This window comes from Apis mellifera, linkage group LG10 (assembly GCF_003254395.2).
Source record: "Apis mellifera strain DH4 linkage group LG10, Amel_HAv3.1, whole genome shotgun sequence".
Lineage (NCBI taxonomy): Eukaryota > Metazoa > Arthropoda > Insecta > Hymenoptera > Apidae > Apis > Apis mellifera.
In genome coordinates this window covers 4,463,165-4,479,454 of record NC_037647.1, presented here as the reverse complement: position 1 = coordinate 4,479,454, position 16,290 = coordinate 4,463,165, and the positions used below count along the sequence as shown (strand labels likewise).

Genomic DNA, 16,290 nt, shown 5'->3' with positions numbered 1-16,290 from the left:
TCGTTTCCTTAATTTTTCAACATGATATATATAATAATTAATTTAATTTTGAATAAAAGCATCGAAGAATATTATAATTATCATGACAAGTATCTCGTAATCTTCAAATAAATACTTCATAAATAATTACTAGATAAATTTGTCGTGACAAGTATCTCGTAATCTTCAAATAAATACTTCAAATACATGGAAACGTGTCGATGAGAAACTATTATTGTCAAGATTTAGAAAATAATAAAATAAAAAATTATAAATAAATCAACATAGGAATATATCGTTTCTTTAATTATTTCAACATGATAGAAATAACTAATATTATTTTGAATAAAAGCATCGAAGGATATTGTAATTATCGTGTAGATAAATTTGTCGTGACAAATATCTCGTAATCTTCAAATAAATACTTCAAATACATGGAAACGTGTCGATGAGAAACTATTATTGTCAAGATTTAGAAAATAATAAAATAAAAAATTATAAATAAATCAACATAGGAATATATCGTTTCTTTAATTATTTCAACATGATAGAAATAACTAATATTATTTTGAATAAAAGCATCGAAGAATATTGTAATTATCGTGTAGATAAATTTGTCGTGACAAATATCTCGTAATCTTCAAATAAATACTTCAAATATATGGAAACGTGTCGATGAGTGGGAGAAACTACCTCGAAAGTCATTCGCGATTGTATACTTATACGAACAGACGTTGCTACTGTCTCAGTCGGTGTTCTCTACTCGGTCTGTATGACAGTGTCGCATCATTGGGAACGATCGTTTTTTAAAGTCTTTGTTTCACGAGACATTCATGAATATCCAGTGAATGAAGAATTAAGAAGAAAAGGAAATTTAATTATTAAATTTAATTAATTAAGAATTAAGGGGCTCGAAGAGTTAAAAAAATATTGATTTTATAAATATTGGATCCGTGTGTTTTGATATTGAATAACGTTTGTTTAAGAAACGAGGTGATGCACGAAATAACTTGATGTTGAAATTGGTGAAAAAATTTAAATAATTATGATAAATAAATATGATTGTTTCGAAATCGTATTTTAATCAAGGATTTATGACTAAAATAATCCTTGTTTAAATCGTGAGATTTACGACTTCATGAATTTGATTGATACAATTACAGATGGATCATACTTCAATGTATGACAGTATGTTAATAAAAAGGAATCAATTATTAGGGGATTAAAAATATAATACAAGTTAAAATTAAAGAATGCTTGAAAATTGACGAGGATAGTTTTTCTTCAGAAGAAAAGAAATTACGTTCGAGTGTGTCATCGATCAAGAACAATGTAAAGAATAGTGATCGATTCATCGTGTGTCCCTCGCTTGGAATATCGAATTTTGTGTAAGGAAATAACGCAAGAATCTTTCAAGGTTAAGTAATGGACGTGAAAGTTTGAAGAAGATTGGTGGCGTGATTTGAGGAAACAAGTGGATAAGTTTGCAAGTGGATCGTGACTAATGGAGTACAGGTGCGCGTGAAGGTATTGTTTATTGAATTATTATGAATTTAATAAAATAATATTCGAATATTGAGAAATAACGAGAAATCGTGTTGAAATTTTTCTAAAACACAGGTTAAAAAATACAGGTTACGAGTTTTATCAGTGATAATAATAAGATATTTAAAGTTTGACGTCTTTGCATATTGCATGAGGATATCGTTACATTAAATAATGTTTAAGAGATGTTAAACTGTTTTGTTTAAGACGTAAGAAATGTTTTTTCTGAAACATAAGAAGGTATTACAGGTATCAGTTTTGAAAATATCTTTTCTTTCATTGTTTCTTCTTTGTATTATTTCGTATCCTCGATTTTCATTTTTGTTTTCTAAGTAAAAGAAAAATTATGTATGAAACTTACATTTAATCTTATTTTAATTATTTATTTGTCGAAAGAATTTTTCTTACGAAGAAGAAAAGAAAATTTTCAAGATGAAATATTTAAACGTATTCAATTTATCCTTATATAATATGACAGAGACCAATTTTCCAATCTTATTAAAGAAAACGTCATACTTATCTAAGAGTAGATATAATATAATTACACAAGATAAACAACAAGCAATAATTGAGAAAAATGTAAAAATATCTAATTTGATAAGAAATTATTTTCCAATTTATTTTCCGCGAACGTTTAGTTTCCCGTCAAAGTGTCATCAAATCTCATAATGGCTCCGATTAAACTGTAATCACGCTAATTGCACCCGGATTCACGCCATCAGAGAGTCATAATCATAACGTAAATTCGGAGATTTTGATGAGGAATCGACTCGTGCATTTCTTTCTTTTTTTTTCGACGAATTTGGGGAAAAATAGATTTTTAAAATAAATGGAAAATTTATTTCCATTCTTCGATTGATAAAGAATTATTTTGGAAATAAATTTTTATATTAGAAGTAATGTTTCAAGTACGTATATTAATTGGAAATTATAAAAATATTATCTCGAGATATATAATTTTATTGAAATATAGGAAAAACAATATTTCAAAGGCAATTAATTATCAAAATTAAAAAAAAATATTATCTCCATAACGCTTAAATCCAAAACTTAAATTTTTATTTTAAACTTATCCTATAAGTTTTTAACATAAAAATTAATAAATTAAAATCGAAATTTTCAAAGGCAATTTTTAATTTTAACATTTTATAATATGATATAATGTAAAAGTTTGCATACTTTTACATTATATCATATTATAAAATGTTAAAATTAAAAATGTAAAGTTTGCATACTTTTACATTATACAGGCCTAGATGCTTAGAGAATTAACACTTTTCGTGACCTAGTTGCTTATAATACATATTTTAAGAGGAAAAAGAAATTGAATAAAAAATATCGTTATAATACGTAAACGTATTAATTATAATAAGTAATGAGATTTATCTAATGAAATTTATTTTTCCTCGTAATTTCTGATATAATTGTGAATTAATAAAACGTATAAAAATATCAATTTATACGTGCACGAAGTTTTTTCATTTTTATTCGAAGCATCTTCCATTTTCATCATTCACCATTAAAAGATAATAAATTGTATTTGTTCATGATTTAAGCATTTTCAAATTTGCACACTGTTTAAACAGTATTTAAGTGAAATATTAAACTTTTTTTTCTTTTTTTTGTCTGAAACTATATAACAAGTCCTCGACAATGTAGCTGTGGAAACCGGTTTTAAAGTCTTGTATGTATTTTATTAAACTGACACGTACTTTCGTGGTCCAAGAGAAAGGAGATCTCTTTACAGTGAAACAATCTCGTTGAATCGATTCGAGCGATTATCCAGCGTTGCTTCGAGGCAATCAGTAATTAAAGAATTTCGTAAGAGAGTGGATCAAAGGGATGATCCATCGATTGGATAAAAGAGTGGAGGAGAATTAAGTGTAACGTAAGTTTTAAATTTGATGATTTAATTCTACGTGAAATTTTTGTATCGAAAACATTCACATCAAAAATATTGCAACATTGATATATAAAAAAATATAGTTTTCAGCAAATTCGATCAAAATAAAAGAGTGAATGTTGAATTTTATTTGTATCATTGTGCCACAATTATAATACACGATGAATATGATCAGAATGATTTAAATAATCGATTGTAATAACTTTTCACGAAATCATCATGAAAAAAATTGTCAAGGAATCATTGAATATATACTATTTCTTATTTAAAATAGCAACGAAATTGTCGACGTCAATTTTAGCCACGTCAAAGCAAAGAAAACAAAATCAGAAAATCTGAAGAATCTTAGCCTCGAGCGAATCGATTTAGTGTGAATTCGACGAGTAAAAGAAAAAAAAAGTGAAAAATCGAAAGAATGCACTTTGGAGATGCACTTTTTATTTCTGTTTTAGGTCATAGGTAATTGGATCTAACTCTCGAGGAGCCCAAAATATTTTTAGAGTTCGACTTATATTTTTATTGTCTTAAAATAAGATCTTAAAAGATAATACCAACAATCATTGATTATCAATCATTGTTGCAATCGAGATTAGCTTTGAGTAACTGAAATCGAGCTAGTTTTCACATCTTGGTCAAGTGTCTTTATTGCGCCTTTAATTCGAATTCGACTTGATCAATCCACATATATTTATTTTATTGTCTTAAAATAAGATTTTAAAAGATAATCCCTCATTGATTATTAATCATTGTTGCAATCGAGCTAGTTTTCACATAAATGTTTTCGCCTTTAATTTAATTAGCACTGAGAAAAGAGAGAAAACACGCATTAATTAACAGATCTCGGCTGCGTAATTATTTGTCGTGAAAATTTTAAAAATAATTAATAAATATCGTTATTAAACTATTACGATCTTACGATAAGACAACTGAAGATAAAAACAGTGTAACAGCTCAACAGATTAATCTTGTTCCAATAACATTCCCACGGTTCCATATTATTATATCCATCCACGTGTCCACGTTTTTATCCTGGCAAAAACTGTCCACAGATTGGTAAACATTTGTAATAGATCTGCGTAATAATCCTTTGTATATATTTCACCCGTGAGAAAGTTTGGCCGTGCCGTAATACGCACTGCACCACTTGAAATATTTATTTTAATCTGGTCGGTATATCACGAGACATAGTGCATACGTTCCAACAAATTTCCCCCTGTATAACGTTCCAGATTCACCTCTTTAAATATATGGCCGGGTATTTTTCTGACACATCGCGCAGCAACGAAAAACAGCAACGTTTCAGACGTTTTTCTAAACGCGTCACGAATCGTATTGAAATTGTATTCGAAGCCAAAAATTTAACCCGTGAAATTTTGTAAAAAATGTATCGATTATCGCAAGAAATATCATTTTAATCGAAATCAAATTATTATAACGAAACGTGGTTAGGTTAGATTAGATCAGACGAGGGAAATTTATAATATATTCCAGGATGAAAATCATCGAAACTTTTCTGAAACTTTGCACCATAAAGGAACATTTCCCAAGTTACCTATCTACTTAAAATTTCTCGAAGAATACTCCAAGCTCTGATTTATCAACGGTCCAATAAAAATTCTTGCAAAGAATTCCACGTGAAACCACGTGGAATATTTTCCCGGATGCACGTGTGCGTTGGTAATCATAAAAAAAAAAAAAAAAAGGAAAAAGAATCAAAGGGAGGCAACGATAAATAAAGTGTCCTGTCAGCATACATACGCGTCGCTCCTTCCTCCGCCATTTTCGAATCGGATCGGGTGGGTGGCGGTCCTCCTCGTGATAAAGCACGAATTCGCGCTTCCTTCGGTAATAAAAACCGAGATACAGACTGTTCTACAACGGGTGGATGGTTTCTGTGCATTGACTCTGAGCGCACGAAGGAAGAGATAAAGCGGCTTCTCTCCCGGCCGATTTATAGGCTGGTGGATTTCCGCGCGTAGAAATTGTAAGGGTAATTAGATTTGGGACGAATGGGATAAGGGAGAAGATAAGGGATGGACACGGCGATGAATATTTTCGGGTTATTTTATAAGGGGATTGTTTGGTTATTTTAAAATTGAAAATTATTATTTTTTTTTTTAATTATTAATCATTATACATTTATCGTTGACGAATAAAATTTTTATTTCCAATTTATTGTAAATATTGCAGTTTAAAAAAAACAATCAATTTAGTAAGTATATTGTAAACAATATATATATAGAAACAATATCTCTGGTATTATTATTTTGAAATATTAACGCGAGTCACTGCATATTCAACGCAAGTTTTAACAATTGAAATTTCCAAATGGATTTGCATACGTTTGTTTTGCAATAAACTGGAATGGAATTAAAAGGGGTTTTACCATCCTCGTGCTTTCTTCCAAGGAGAGCAGGATATTGCAATATTTCTGGCGTAATGAGTAAATTCTTGCTTGCATAAATTTTATATAATTAAAGAGAGAGAAAAAAGTTCGCAGTAAATAAACGTTTATTTTTTATATTTTTACAATAATTACTTGTAAGTAGGTAATTACTCAATATTGTGTGTTCGTAGTGCGATAAGACAATGAATAAGGAAAATTCGTACGTGGAAAAAGCGAAAGTCACCGAGACTAGCTTGTTTCGTTATTGCCTTCTCATAAATTACAGAATATTTATAGTTGGATAGCGAATATAAACGAGGAATGAATTTAAATACATAAAAAATTTCGAGGAATGAAAATTTTCTATATAACGAATCGATGGATGTTGTACGAGTCTGTTCAAAAAAAAATAAATAGGTTAAATTTTAATAAAATAAAAATTCGATCGATTTAATTTCCGACAGGAGTGATTCAAATATCGATATAACGAGAAATTGGAAACGTCTCGAGGGGGATGATTGAAAAATATTGAAATTGAAGGATATTAAAAAGGTCTCATAAACGATCGTGAATTCGATGCACGGAATCGGTAATGGGGAAATCGTGTTGAACTTAAAGATGTCTCTCCTCGAGGGCTCTTATGTTCGATCCGCGGTAAAAACCGAACGATCTTTATCGTTTCTTCCTTTCTTTCTCTCACTGGGTCACGTCCCTCACTAAAGAAAAGCGTAACCAGGAAATTGTGACAATTGTTAATTTCACTGTGGGGAACAGGAAGGTGAAAAAATAAAATTTAAAGTAAAATTATTTAGTAATATTCTAGAATCAATTTCAATATTCAATGTTGTCACAAATTTTTAGAATTCTGTTGAAAGGACAATTTTTGATAAGAGTCAAGATTGAAAAAGAGCAGATTAAAAAAAACTCAAGTCATATTTTTATATATTGAAGAAATTAAGTTGTTTAGAGTAATAGGAATGGATTGCTCGAAGACGCTTTGCTCAAAGACATTCCATACAGACTGCATAATTTAACCGAAGCATCTATTACCTTGTTAGTTCGATTGTTACCAGCTCCATTATGGTTCATTCGCACGTCTCAACGGATTGTCTTACGGTTCGAGAATGCACTGAATTTATTGTTTGTGATGTACAAGTATGTGATAATAAAATATGTAAGTGAATCCTATTTTTAAATTAATAAGATCCTTTTCTTTTCCAGGTGAAATTATGGACAATCTTGGATACGACGCGGCAGAAAATGCGGTGAGTGGATGAATATTCATGAAAATTCCCTCTCCCTTCTTGTATTATAAAATAATCTAACGATATAATCAACACTTATTCGGTAAAAATTAATTACTTTATACGATTACTATCATATATCTTACATATTAGTCGAATTTATTAATTATACACAGATCCAGTATTTATGCAAATTTGAACTGGAGTCAGATGCAAATTTTCGGATCGTAGGAATCGGGATAAAAAGGTATTGCACTTGTTTATTCCCGTGGGATAAGATGAAAGGATTGCTTTGCTGGAATTTTCGGATTATCGGTCACGAGATTAGAACAAACTTTGGGGAAAAAAGATCTGATAAAAAAAACAGAGGGTTGGCGTTTCAAAGTTGAGTCTTGAACTTCGTTGAATCATTTCATTCGTAATCGTTGGATACCATCCTGTTCAACTTTCAAACAACTATGCCTGAGGTGTTGTTTAATTTTTAAAATTGCTTTAGTGTGATTTATTATAAAGGGAAAATTGTTGGAAAACAGGGTTTTATACAGGGTGAATTTTTATTGCGGAAAATTGATCAATGTGTATGCAAATAGGATAGAATGAAAGAATGTAGCACGAATCGAATATTCTATTGTCGTTCGAACTGTACGTTTATTTCTATCTTTCCAAAAGCTTGCATCTATCATAAATCATTTCAATCCTAATCAAAAATAACTGTTCATCAATAATAAATATTCTCAAGAAGATTCAATGAACATTCTCAATAGAATTCTGAGAATATACACTCAGGAGGATTCTGTGAACATCCTCAAGAAGATTTTTTGAACATTCTCAAGAGAATAAATCTTGCATCTACCTATCATAAATTATTTATAAATTATCCTCAAAAATACAAATATTCTTAAGAGGATTCTATGAACATTCTCAAAAGGATTTTTTGAATATTTTCAAGAGAATTCTATGAACATTTTCAAAAGGATTTTTTGAATATTCTCAAGAAGATTCTATGAACATTCTCAAGAGGATTTTTTTTAATATTTTCAACAGGATTCTATGAACATTCTCAACAGGATTTTTTGAATATTTTCAAGAGGATTCTATGAACATTCTCAAAAGGATTTTTTTTTAATATTTTCAAGAGGATTCTATGAACATTCTCAACAGGATTTTTTGAATATTTTCAAGAGGATTCTATGAACATTCTCAACAGGATTTTTTGAATATTTTCAAGAGGATTTTATGAGCATTCTCAAGAGGATTCTTTGAACATTCTCAACAGGATAAATCTTGCATCTACCCTAATCAAAAATACTTGATGTACCATCCAAACTTTTTCCCAATAACAAATATTCTCGAGAGGATTTTGTGAACATTCTCCGAAGAGGATAAAGAAAAATTGAAATTTATTCTCCGATATTACCGTCTACACGATCGAGGGCGAACGAAAGGATCGCTGAAAAATACAACGATAGGAAGAATCGACAAAGATGTTTGCCTAAAGAATATTGGCCGGATGAAAGCGGTTTTCGGAAAGTCAAGCCGAATTCTTGGAAGACGGTGTGCGTCGTGGAGAAGCTGGTGGCACAATGCGCGTGCAACGTAAACTCGTTTCGAGACCTCTTTTATTCGCCTAGGTTATCCCGATCCTACTTTTCATTTAAAAAGGGAGTTTGGTGAAAGCAGGTTCGCGCCATTTTTCGATACCTACCGGAACTGTATGTATTCTAGTGGAGGAAATGGAAAAGGGTTGAAAAGGGGTTGTTTCCTTGGCAGACTTTGGTATTATCGAATCCTTGTTAAATTTTTCCAAGAATCTTTTTAAAGATGCCAATATATTATTGTATAAGTATTCTTCAAAAAATATATATCCATAATCGTGTTAATTAAAGATCCTCTTGTTTATAATCGAAATTATTCATTATCGAAAATAGAGAGATGTTATTATTCGTAAATTCTTTTTGCATCAGAAAAACATTGTTTCAATAGGAAACTATTAATAAGCTGTTCGATTGTTATTATTGCAATTATGATCGGTTTGTGGAACCGTATATGAGGTTGGTAATAGTTCATTTCCGTGGTTGCGGTATGCGTGGTTGACGTAGTCTGATTCGATCGAATTGCAATTTCGAGATGCATTCTATACATATATATATATATACATATATATATAGATATGTATATCGAAACTGTAATTAAAAAATGCTTGGTAAAATCTGTGCGATTTACATACACGAATTATCAATTCTATTTAATCAAACAAAAATTTATTAGGAAAAAATCGAACACTTTATTCCAATGAAAAAACGCGATAAAAACCTGGAAAACGGAGGAACTTCTGACAGAAAAAAAAAAAGGAAAATCGAACGAAACCCAAACGCGCGGGTTTCACCAACAAACCACAAATCACTCTCCATCTTCAATATCCCGGAACGGACGTCAAAAATACATCTCATGAAAACACATATTCTCCCCTATTCAATCTAACCGACTAACTCCCGATAAATCTCATCAATCTTCGCCAATCGCTCTATCCATCTAAAAACAAAAAAAAGGAAAGAATTAAAAGGAAAAAAAAAAGAAGAGAAGAAAAAGGAGAAAGAAGATATACGCGCGTAGAAGAGGAAAAATTCGACGAATCAAAGCAGAAACGCGCGTATGAATGGCAATCCGGGAGAAAAATGAGATCATTCACCGGAGGCGAAGCGCGCCATCGCGATGACGGAAGCCCCAATTTCCCTGGACGCGATTTTCCGGGGAGAGATGCTGAGAGAGAGATTGAATGTGGGACGAAAATTTGGACCGATCTACATATTTTACACACGTATCGTACACACCCACCGCCCTCCTTCTTTGTTCGCCCTGCTTGTTCGCCATTGTTATCGCGTTGGTATTATCAATGGAAGAGTTGCGCCGCGGTTGATGCCTGCGGGCCACGATTGTGCCGCAATTACGAGGAGTAGCGGCATGACGAAGATGTCGAAGAGAAAAATAATGGTTAGAAAGAGTGGAGCGGGGAGGAGGGTGGGACGAGGGTATCGTCGAAATTGATGGTCAAAAATCCGTGGGAAGTGGATGATGAATCGCAATTAAGATCGAGGAAACGGAATTGTTATTTGGCTTGCGTTATCTTGATCGTTGTTATTTTTCAAGCAAGGTTTGAACTAATTAAATTAAATAGGAGAGCAATAATAGTTTAAATTGCCAAAATTCCCTGTCAAAAACGTCTCGAAGCCAGAGCTATATTTTTTATCAATCGTGTCCCTCTTTACCTTTCCTAATGAAAAAAACCTTTGCATCCCGGATCAAGTATTCTCCATTCCAATCATCCAATATCTACCTCCCTTTTTCGAAAATAAAAATTGATAAAAAATCCTCAAAGAAGATCAAAAACCTGCACAAGAAATCAAAAAGGAAAAATTGTAATCTCGATTCAATATCACTGGATTTTCTCTTCAACCTACACCAAAAAAAAATGAGTTTCCATCCCCTTTTATTTTGAAAAGAACCATACTTGCCTTGCAAGAACAAAAAACCCAAGAGAAAACACGAAAAAGGAAAAATAAAAAGAATCATTAACAAGAGAAACTTCAATCAATCGTACCGATATCCACCCCCTCTCCACCCTCCCCTGAATATTTCCTTCGAAAAGAATAAGTATTGTCATGGTGTACGTGAAACGGAGAAAGAGAAAAATAGGAAGAGAAGGGAGCATTCGTTGCGGCATTCGTTAGTCGCGTTCGCCAGATGAAAACTGTGGAGGATGGGAAACGGAGGAGGACACAGAACGAGCGAAACGGCCGGCTAAATAATTGGCGGGGGAGGGAGGAAGGGTTTCGCGAGAAACCGGCCGGCCGGGCGCCATTTAATCTGGATTAACAAGCTGTTTGACGTATTCACTTTATGCCCGGCCACAAATCGAGTTACTTCTGAATGGAGTCGTTAGGAATGCGCGAGAGACTGGTTTGCCTCTGGCGGGAAAAGTTTGCCGCGTCTAACTTCCGCCCAATGCGTCCCACGCCACGATCGAGACGCCGCCATGTTTGGAGGGAGGGAAACGCGTTCGGGTCGTTTGCGTAACTTATTGATTGAAAGGGTAATTAATCGATGGTTTTTGAGTTATTTACGAGGGGAGTGGAGGTACAGTTTTTAATCGTGTGAGTTTTTTTCAGGCATTTGTTAATTGTTATCCCTTCACGCTTTTATAAGCAGCATTACTTAATTTGAAATTTTATACGATGGTTCTTCGTTTAAAAAATTGTTTAAAAAATTTAAAATATTCCACTTCTTTTTTTCCATTCAATTCAGCCAATTTTTTTTAAACATGTTTCTAATTTTCATGCGAAAATTTTATACAGACGTCAATTTTAGGACAATTTGTTATATTGTTATATTCTTTTGGAAATATTGAGATATCATATTTGGAGATATCTCGATCATTAGGCAAGTTATCGAACAAAACGATTAATTGAAAAGGTAATTAACGTCGATGGTTGGGAGTATTTAGAGGTAGTTGAGGTGGGTGGTTTTGTTGGAGTGTTTCCAATGGGTGTTTGCAGTTTTCAGTGTATTGCTGAAGCACTGTTTGATGATGGCCTTTTTTATCGAGTTGTGCAGTTTACGGGGAATTATATTGGGATATTGAGAAAGTATAGATCTTCGATCCTGTATCGAATTTCTATACTTCGATATAACAAATTAAAAATTTTCCAAAATTTCTTTCGCGATCTTTCGAGATAAATCTAAACTCAAGATTGAGAGAGATGCTCGTTACAGGGAATATTAATTACGATTTCACTCTCGGTGAAGTTTCGATTATTGTTGCGAATAATGCAGCGACAACAAACAGAGGCAAGAAACAAAAAAACAAACGAAAATCGAAAACAAACGCGCGTGGTGCAACGCACAATGGCGAAAAGGGAACCGACCGACGGAAAAAAAGGGAAATAAAAGGGAAAGAAAGAAAGAAAGAAAAGGGAAAAAAAGGAATGTAAAGGAAAAATGGAAGAAAGTAAAAGGAAGTGGAAGAAAAAGGAATTTAGGCGACAAACGTCACTCGGTCGATGCCGGGGCGTGAGAGGAACGAGACCCTCCCTCTCTCCCCTCCGGTGTTTCTTTCTCTGGAACCGTGAAATCCTCGCAGGAAAAACGTGACGCGGTATAAAAGAACGCACGAATATCGAACGTGACGGAAGCGCGTACAAAGCTCTTTTGAGGCTCGTTTTCATTTCGAGCCGAGCGAGCGTTGAGTGCGGCCGAAAGAGGCCGCGAAACGAGAGAAGCTGGGACGAGAGGAGAGGAGAGGAGGAGAAACGGGTGAGGAGAAAAAGAGCAGCGGGAAAAGTGCAAAAATGTATTCCATTACACGCGGAGCAAGAGTGTAAGAATATCGCGACTGGTTTTCCCGCGAGCCGCTTTACACTTGACGATCGTGTGGACGAGCTGGAACAGTGACAGTTTCTGGACATTTTGGTTCTGGACATTCGTGATAGTTAATGAGTTAGATTATTGCAAGTTTTTTTCGTTATAGATACGATATTTTGATCAAATCGTGGCCAATTGGAATAATAAATACTCGAATTTGATTAAAATTAATTGAAATGAATTAGTGATCAACAATTTGTATTTTTTTATCCCAAAATTTTGATCTTTTTATTATAGATCAACGTGTCTGGATAATGATCAAGGCACGAAAAGAATTTTCAGGATAGATTTCTAATGAAATTGCATTTTTGTTAGGAAAAAAAAAAATCGTTTAAACTACAATTTATGGATTAATTAATGCCCAGTGTTACGATTTTATATTACACTGGACATTGTTAGTCCAAATTCGTTCGACAAATTTTAAAAGTAACAGTTCGTTTTTTTTCTTTTTTAAACAAAAATGAGACTGACGTTTCATTAATATATGTGAACTTTTTTTTTAAAAAGAAAATGATTAATTTCGATAAAGTTGAGTCAGTTTGTATGGCTTTTGTATGGCTCGTACAATTCTTTCGGGTGGATGGGAAATCGTGAAATAAAAATAAAGATAAAAAAAAGGGCATTGGTCCCGCGGGCATTGCGTAATTAAACCCGCGACTGGCATCGATTACTAGGAATTGAGCGGTTTGCGGTGAATTTTTCTCTCTCTTTTTTTTTTTACCAAAGTAATGAGAGATGAATGAGCTTAATGTTAATAGAGATGATGAAGTCGTTGATTTCGAAACAGTTGCAATTGCAATTGGAGTGTTGGAGAGGAAAGAGGAGAAGTTTTTGTCTTTAAAACACGTGATTTGAAATTAAGAAATTGAAAGGTAAGACGAATTTTTCGCGTCGAGAATGGAAATTTTTTAATCTAATCCTTTTACGAAATATATATGCAACAGATGCAACAAAGATTCTAAATTTTCAGAATGAAAGTGCACACACACACACACGCACAAGATAAAGAATCGTCGAAACGATATTTTTCTTTCCCATTGACGAGGGGTTCGAACGGTTGGTGCGTGCCTGAAACGAAACGATTTCGTAGGTGTTAATAAATTCAATAGAAAATTATTGGAAACTTCCTCTAAACATTCAGAATAGGCCACCCACGGATGACACGCGCCGTTGTTTAACCCTTTGTATAAGCGTCGATGGAACGTGATCACGGGTTCGAGGGCAGAATTAAGAATAAAATATTCGTGTATTAAATCATATTTTTGTATTTATTTGATTAACTTTTGCAGCGGTGTGTGGATGAAATTTTATAAATTATCCTTTTAAATTTAAATATAGTAGGTATGCACAATACAAAGTAATATAAAGTTGCTACAGGAATAACAAAACATTGGAATGGATGCTTTTAAAAATTAAGAATTATTACGAAGTGTAAAATATATTTTTAAATACAAAATAGTATGGTAGTATGAAAAATTAAATTAAGTATTTTTTTTTTTTAAATGAATTAATTTATAGTACAATATTTTTCTTTTCTCCATTATTTAAATTTCTAGGAACTCGTAAACAATTTTTGTCACGTAATTAACGCGAAAGAAATGATTAATAACGACAAACGATATTAAATTTTTATGCAAAACGTATAATATTTAAATTGAATCAGGAATTAAGAATAATATCTACGTCCATCAAACTAAACGAAATCCTAAAAACCATTATTCAACCACTCAACCAGCAAACTTCCCCTTCTCCCAATTATTCCATCGAAGCAATAAATAACCGGTATTTGACAAACAAATTTCTCGTCACGCTGTGTCCAATTCTTTTCCCATAAATTCGCGATAATTTATTCGAGTATGTTGTTTTCATCCACCATTTCCCTCCATTTTCGAAACTTTTCCAATTCGTCGGGTCGATCCGACGATCTGGCAAACTCTTCAAGCACCCTTTTTTTTTTTAATCTAAGACGATACAAAAATTTTGAATCAATTTCAATCATCTGGATCTCCTTTTGATCCGATAACAATCACTCTACTTTCTCTCACGAGCAAAGAATCCGAAAGGAATAAGAGAAAAAACAAACAAATCCAATGATGACGAGGCATGGCCGCCAGCAGCAGCAGCTTATGGTCCCCCGAAACCGGAAGCCATGGATCTCTATTAAATCCACGAAATTTATGTCGAGGCGGTCGCGTGGCCGTCGAAACGTGCCCGAAAGGGTATTTATCCCTCCCCTCCACCTCCCCTCTGCCCCACCTACGCGCGATCCACACGTTTGCATCGGGCAAACGAACGTTGACACACGGCCTTTTCGCCATTGTGCACACGACGCGCGTATATTGCGTTTTTTTCTTTCTTTTTTTCCTTCTTCTCCTGTTGGATAATGTCTATGCGCCCGAAGCTCGTCAAACAAATCGCCGTTCAACGTGCGTTTTAATGAACGCGGTATTCGATTTGGAATGGTGGACGCCTTCGGGGCTTGGAGAGGATTTAAACGAAACGAAATATCGTGGAAAAGCTTTGGGGGGGGATTTTGTGTGTAACACGGTTCCTTGGATAGATTTGACGAGGATGAGAAGGGATTCTCGGATATTCGATGGTTGTTTGTAGGTTAGGTTCTATTCTCTTTTATTATTATTCCATTTGCAAAGATTGTAGGAATATCGAGAAATGTATTAGAATATGGTGGAGGATCGTTGGAATTAATTTTAGTTTATTAATTAACTTGATAAATATTTGCATCTCAATGAAAGAATATTTCTAATACTTAATTGACAAGAAAAAGTTTACAATTATAATATTCGTTTCATTGAATTGGTGTGATCTAGTCGCAATATGGTTGTTTCTAGGTTAGGTTCCATAGAATTTGGTGGAGGATCGTTGGAATTAATTTTAGATATTAATTAACTTGATAAGTATTTGCATTTCAATGAAAAAATATTTTTAATACTTAATTGACAAGAAAAAGGTTATATTCGTTTCACCTAATGGATATGATCTAGTCGCAGTGGTTCAGTTTCTAGGTTAGGTTCGATTTGTAAAGATTGTAGGAATATCGAGAATGGAAATGTATTAGAATATGATGGAGGATTGTTGGAATTAATTTTAGGTATTAATTAACTTGTAAGTATTTACATCTCAATAAAAGAATATTTCTAATAAAATAATTGATAAGAAAAAAGTTAAATGATTTCTATTCGTTTCATTGAATTGGTATGATCTAGATGGTTGTTTCTAGATTAGATTCTATTCTTTTTTATTATTATTCTGTTTGCAAAGATTGTAGGAATATCGAGAATGGAAATTTTATTAGAATATGGTGGAGAATTATTAGAATTAATTTTAGATATTAATTAACTTGATAAGTATTTGCAATGAAAGAATATTTCTAATAAATTAATTGACAAGAAGAAGGTTACGATGATTTATAAATCTGCTTACAGAATCAAAAGGAAGTATTTTATTACGTTAATAGGGTCGAACATTTTTCATCTCAACACGTAATTGCATACAATTTATAAAGTACATGCACGCATGTAATAAAGTTGCAAAATAAAAAGAAAAATTCTCATTGTAATAAATATCTCTTCTCGTCCCCGTCTCATTTACTCTTGCGGAACAATATCCCGAAAAAATTGGAAAGAACCAAAGGAAAGAAAAAGTCGTACAACTCCTCCGTCCGTTAACCATTTCATCTCGTCTGAACCACGAAGCTCATCGTGAAAATACCTCGACGGATAAAATAAAGGAAATGATGCAACGTCGTGGCCACCGATTCCATTTTGGAATTTTTTAATAAAACCAAACAACAACGT

The 16,290-nt window shown here is 33.0% G+C and overlaps 1 protein-coding gene and 1 long non-coding RNA gene across 3 annotated transcripts in view; one reads left to right on the top strand and one right to left on the bottom strand.

Moving 5' to 3' along the window:
- LOC100577407 overlaps positions 1–16,290 on the bottom strand; it is a 48,997-nt gene that overhangs the window by 3,934 nt on the left and 28,773 nt on the right. The window lies entirely within an intron of this gene.
- The window catches only part of LOC107965041 (solute carrier organic anion transporter family member 4A1-like), a 43,455-nt gene continuing 27,910 nt past the window's right edge, over positions 746–16,290 (top strand). Inside the window, exons 1-2 of one of the 2 annotated variants that reach the window (XM_026443496.1) lie at positions 746–1,494; positions 7,035–7,078. In XM_026443496.1, coding sequence (XP_026299281.1) covers positions 7,043–7,078 — 36 coding nt within the window. In that variant the 5' untranslated portion in view covers positions 746–1,494; positions 7,035–7,042. Of the gene's footprint in view, positions 1,507–7,034; positions 7,079–16,290 lie in introns of both variants that reach the window. The other variant, XM_016914309.2, reaches the window with a different exon arrangement.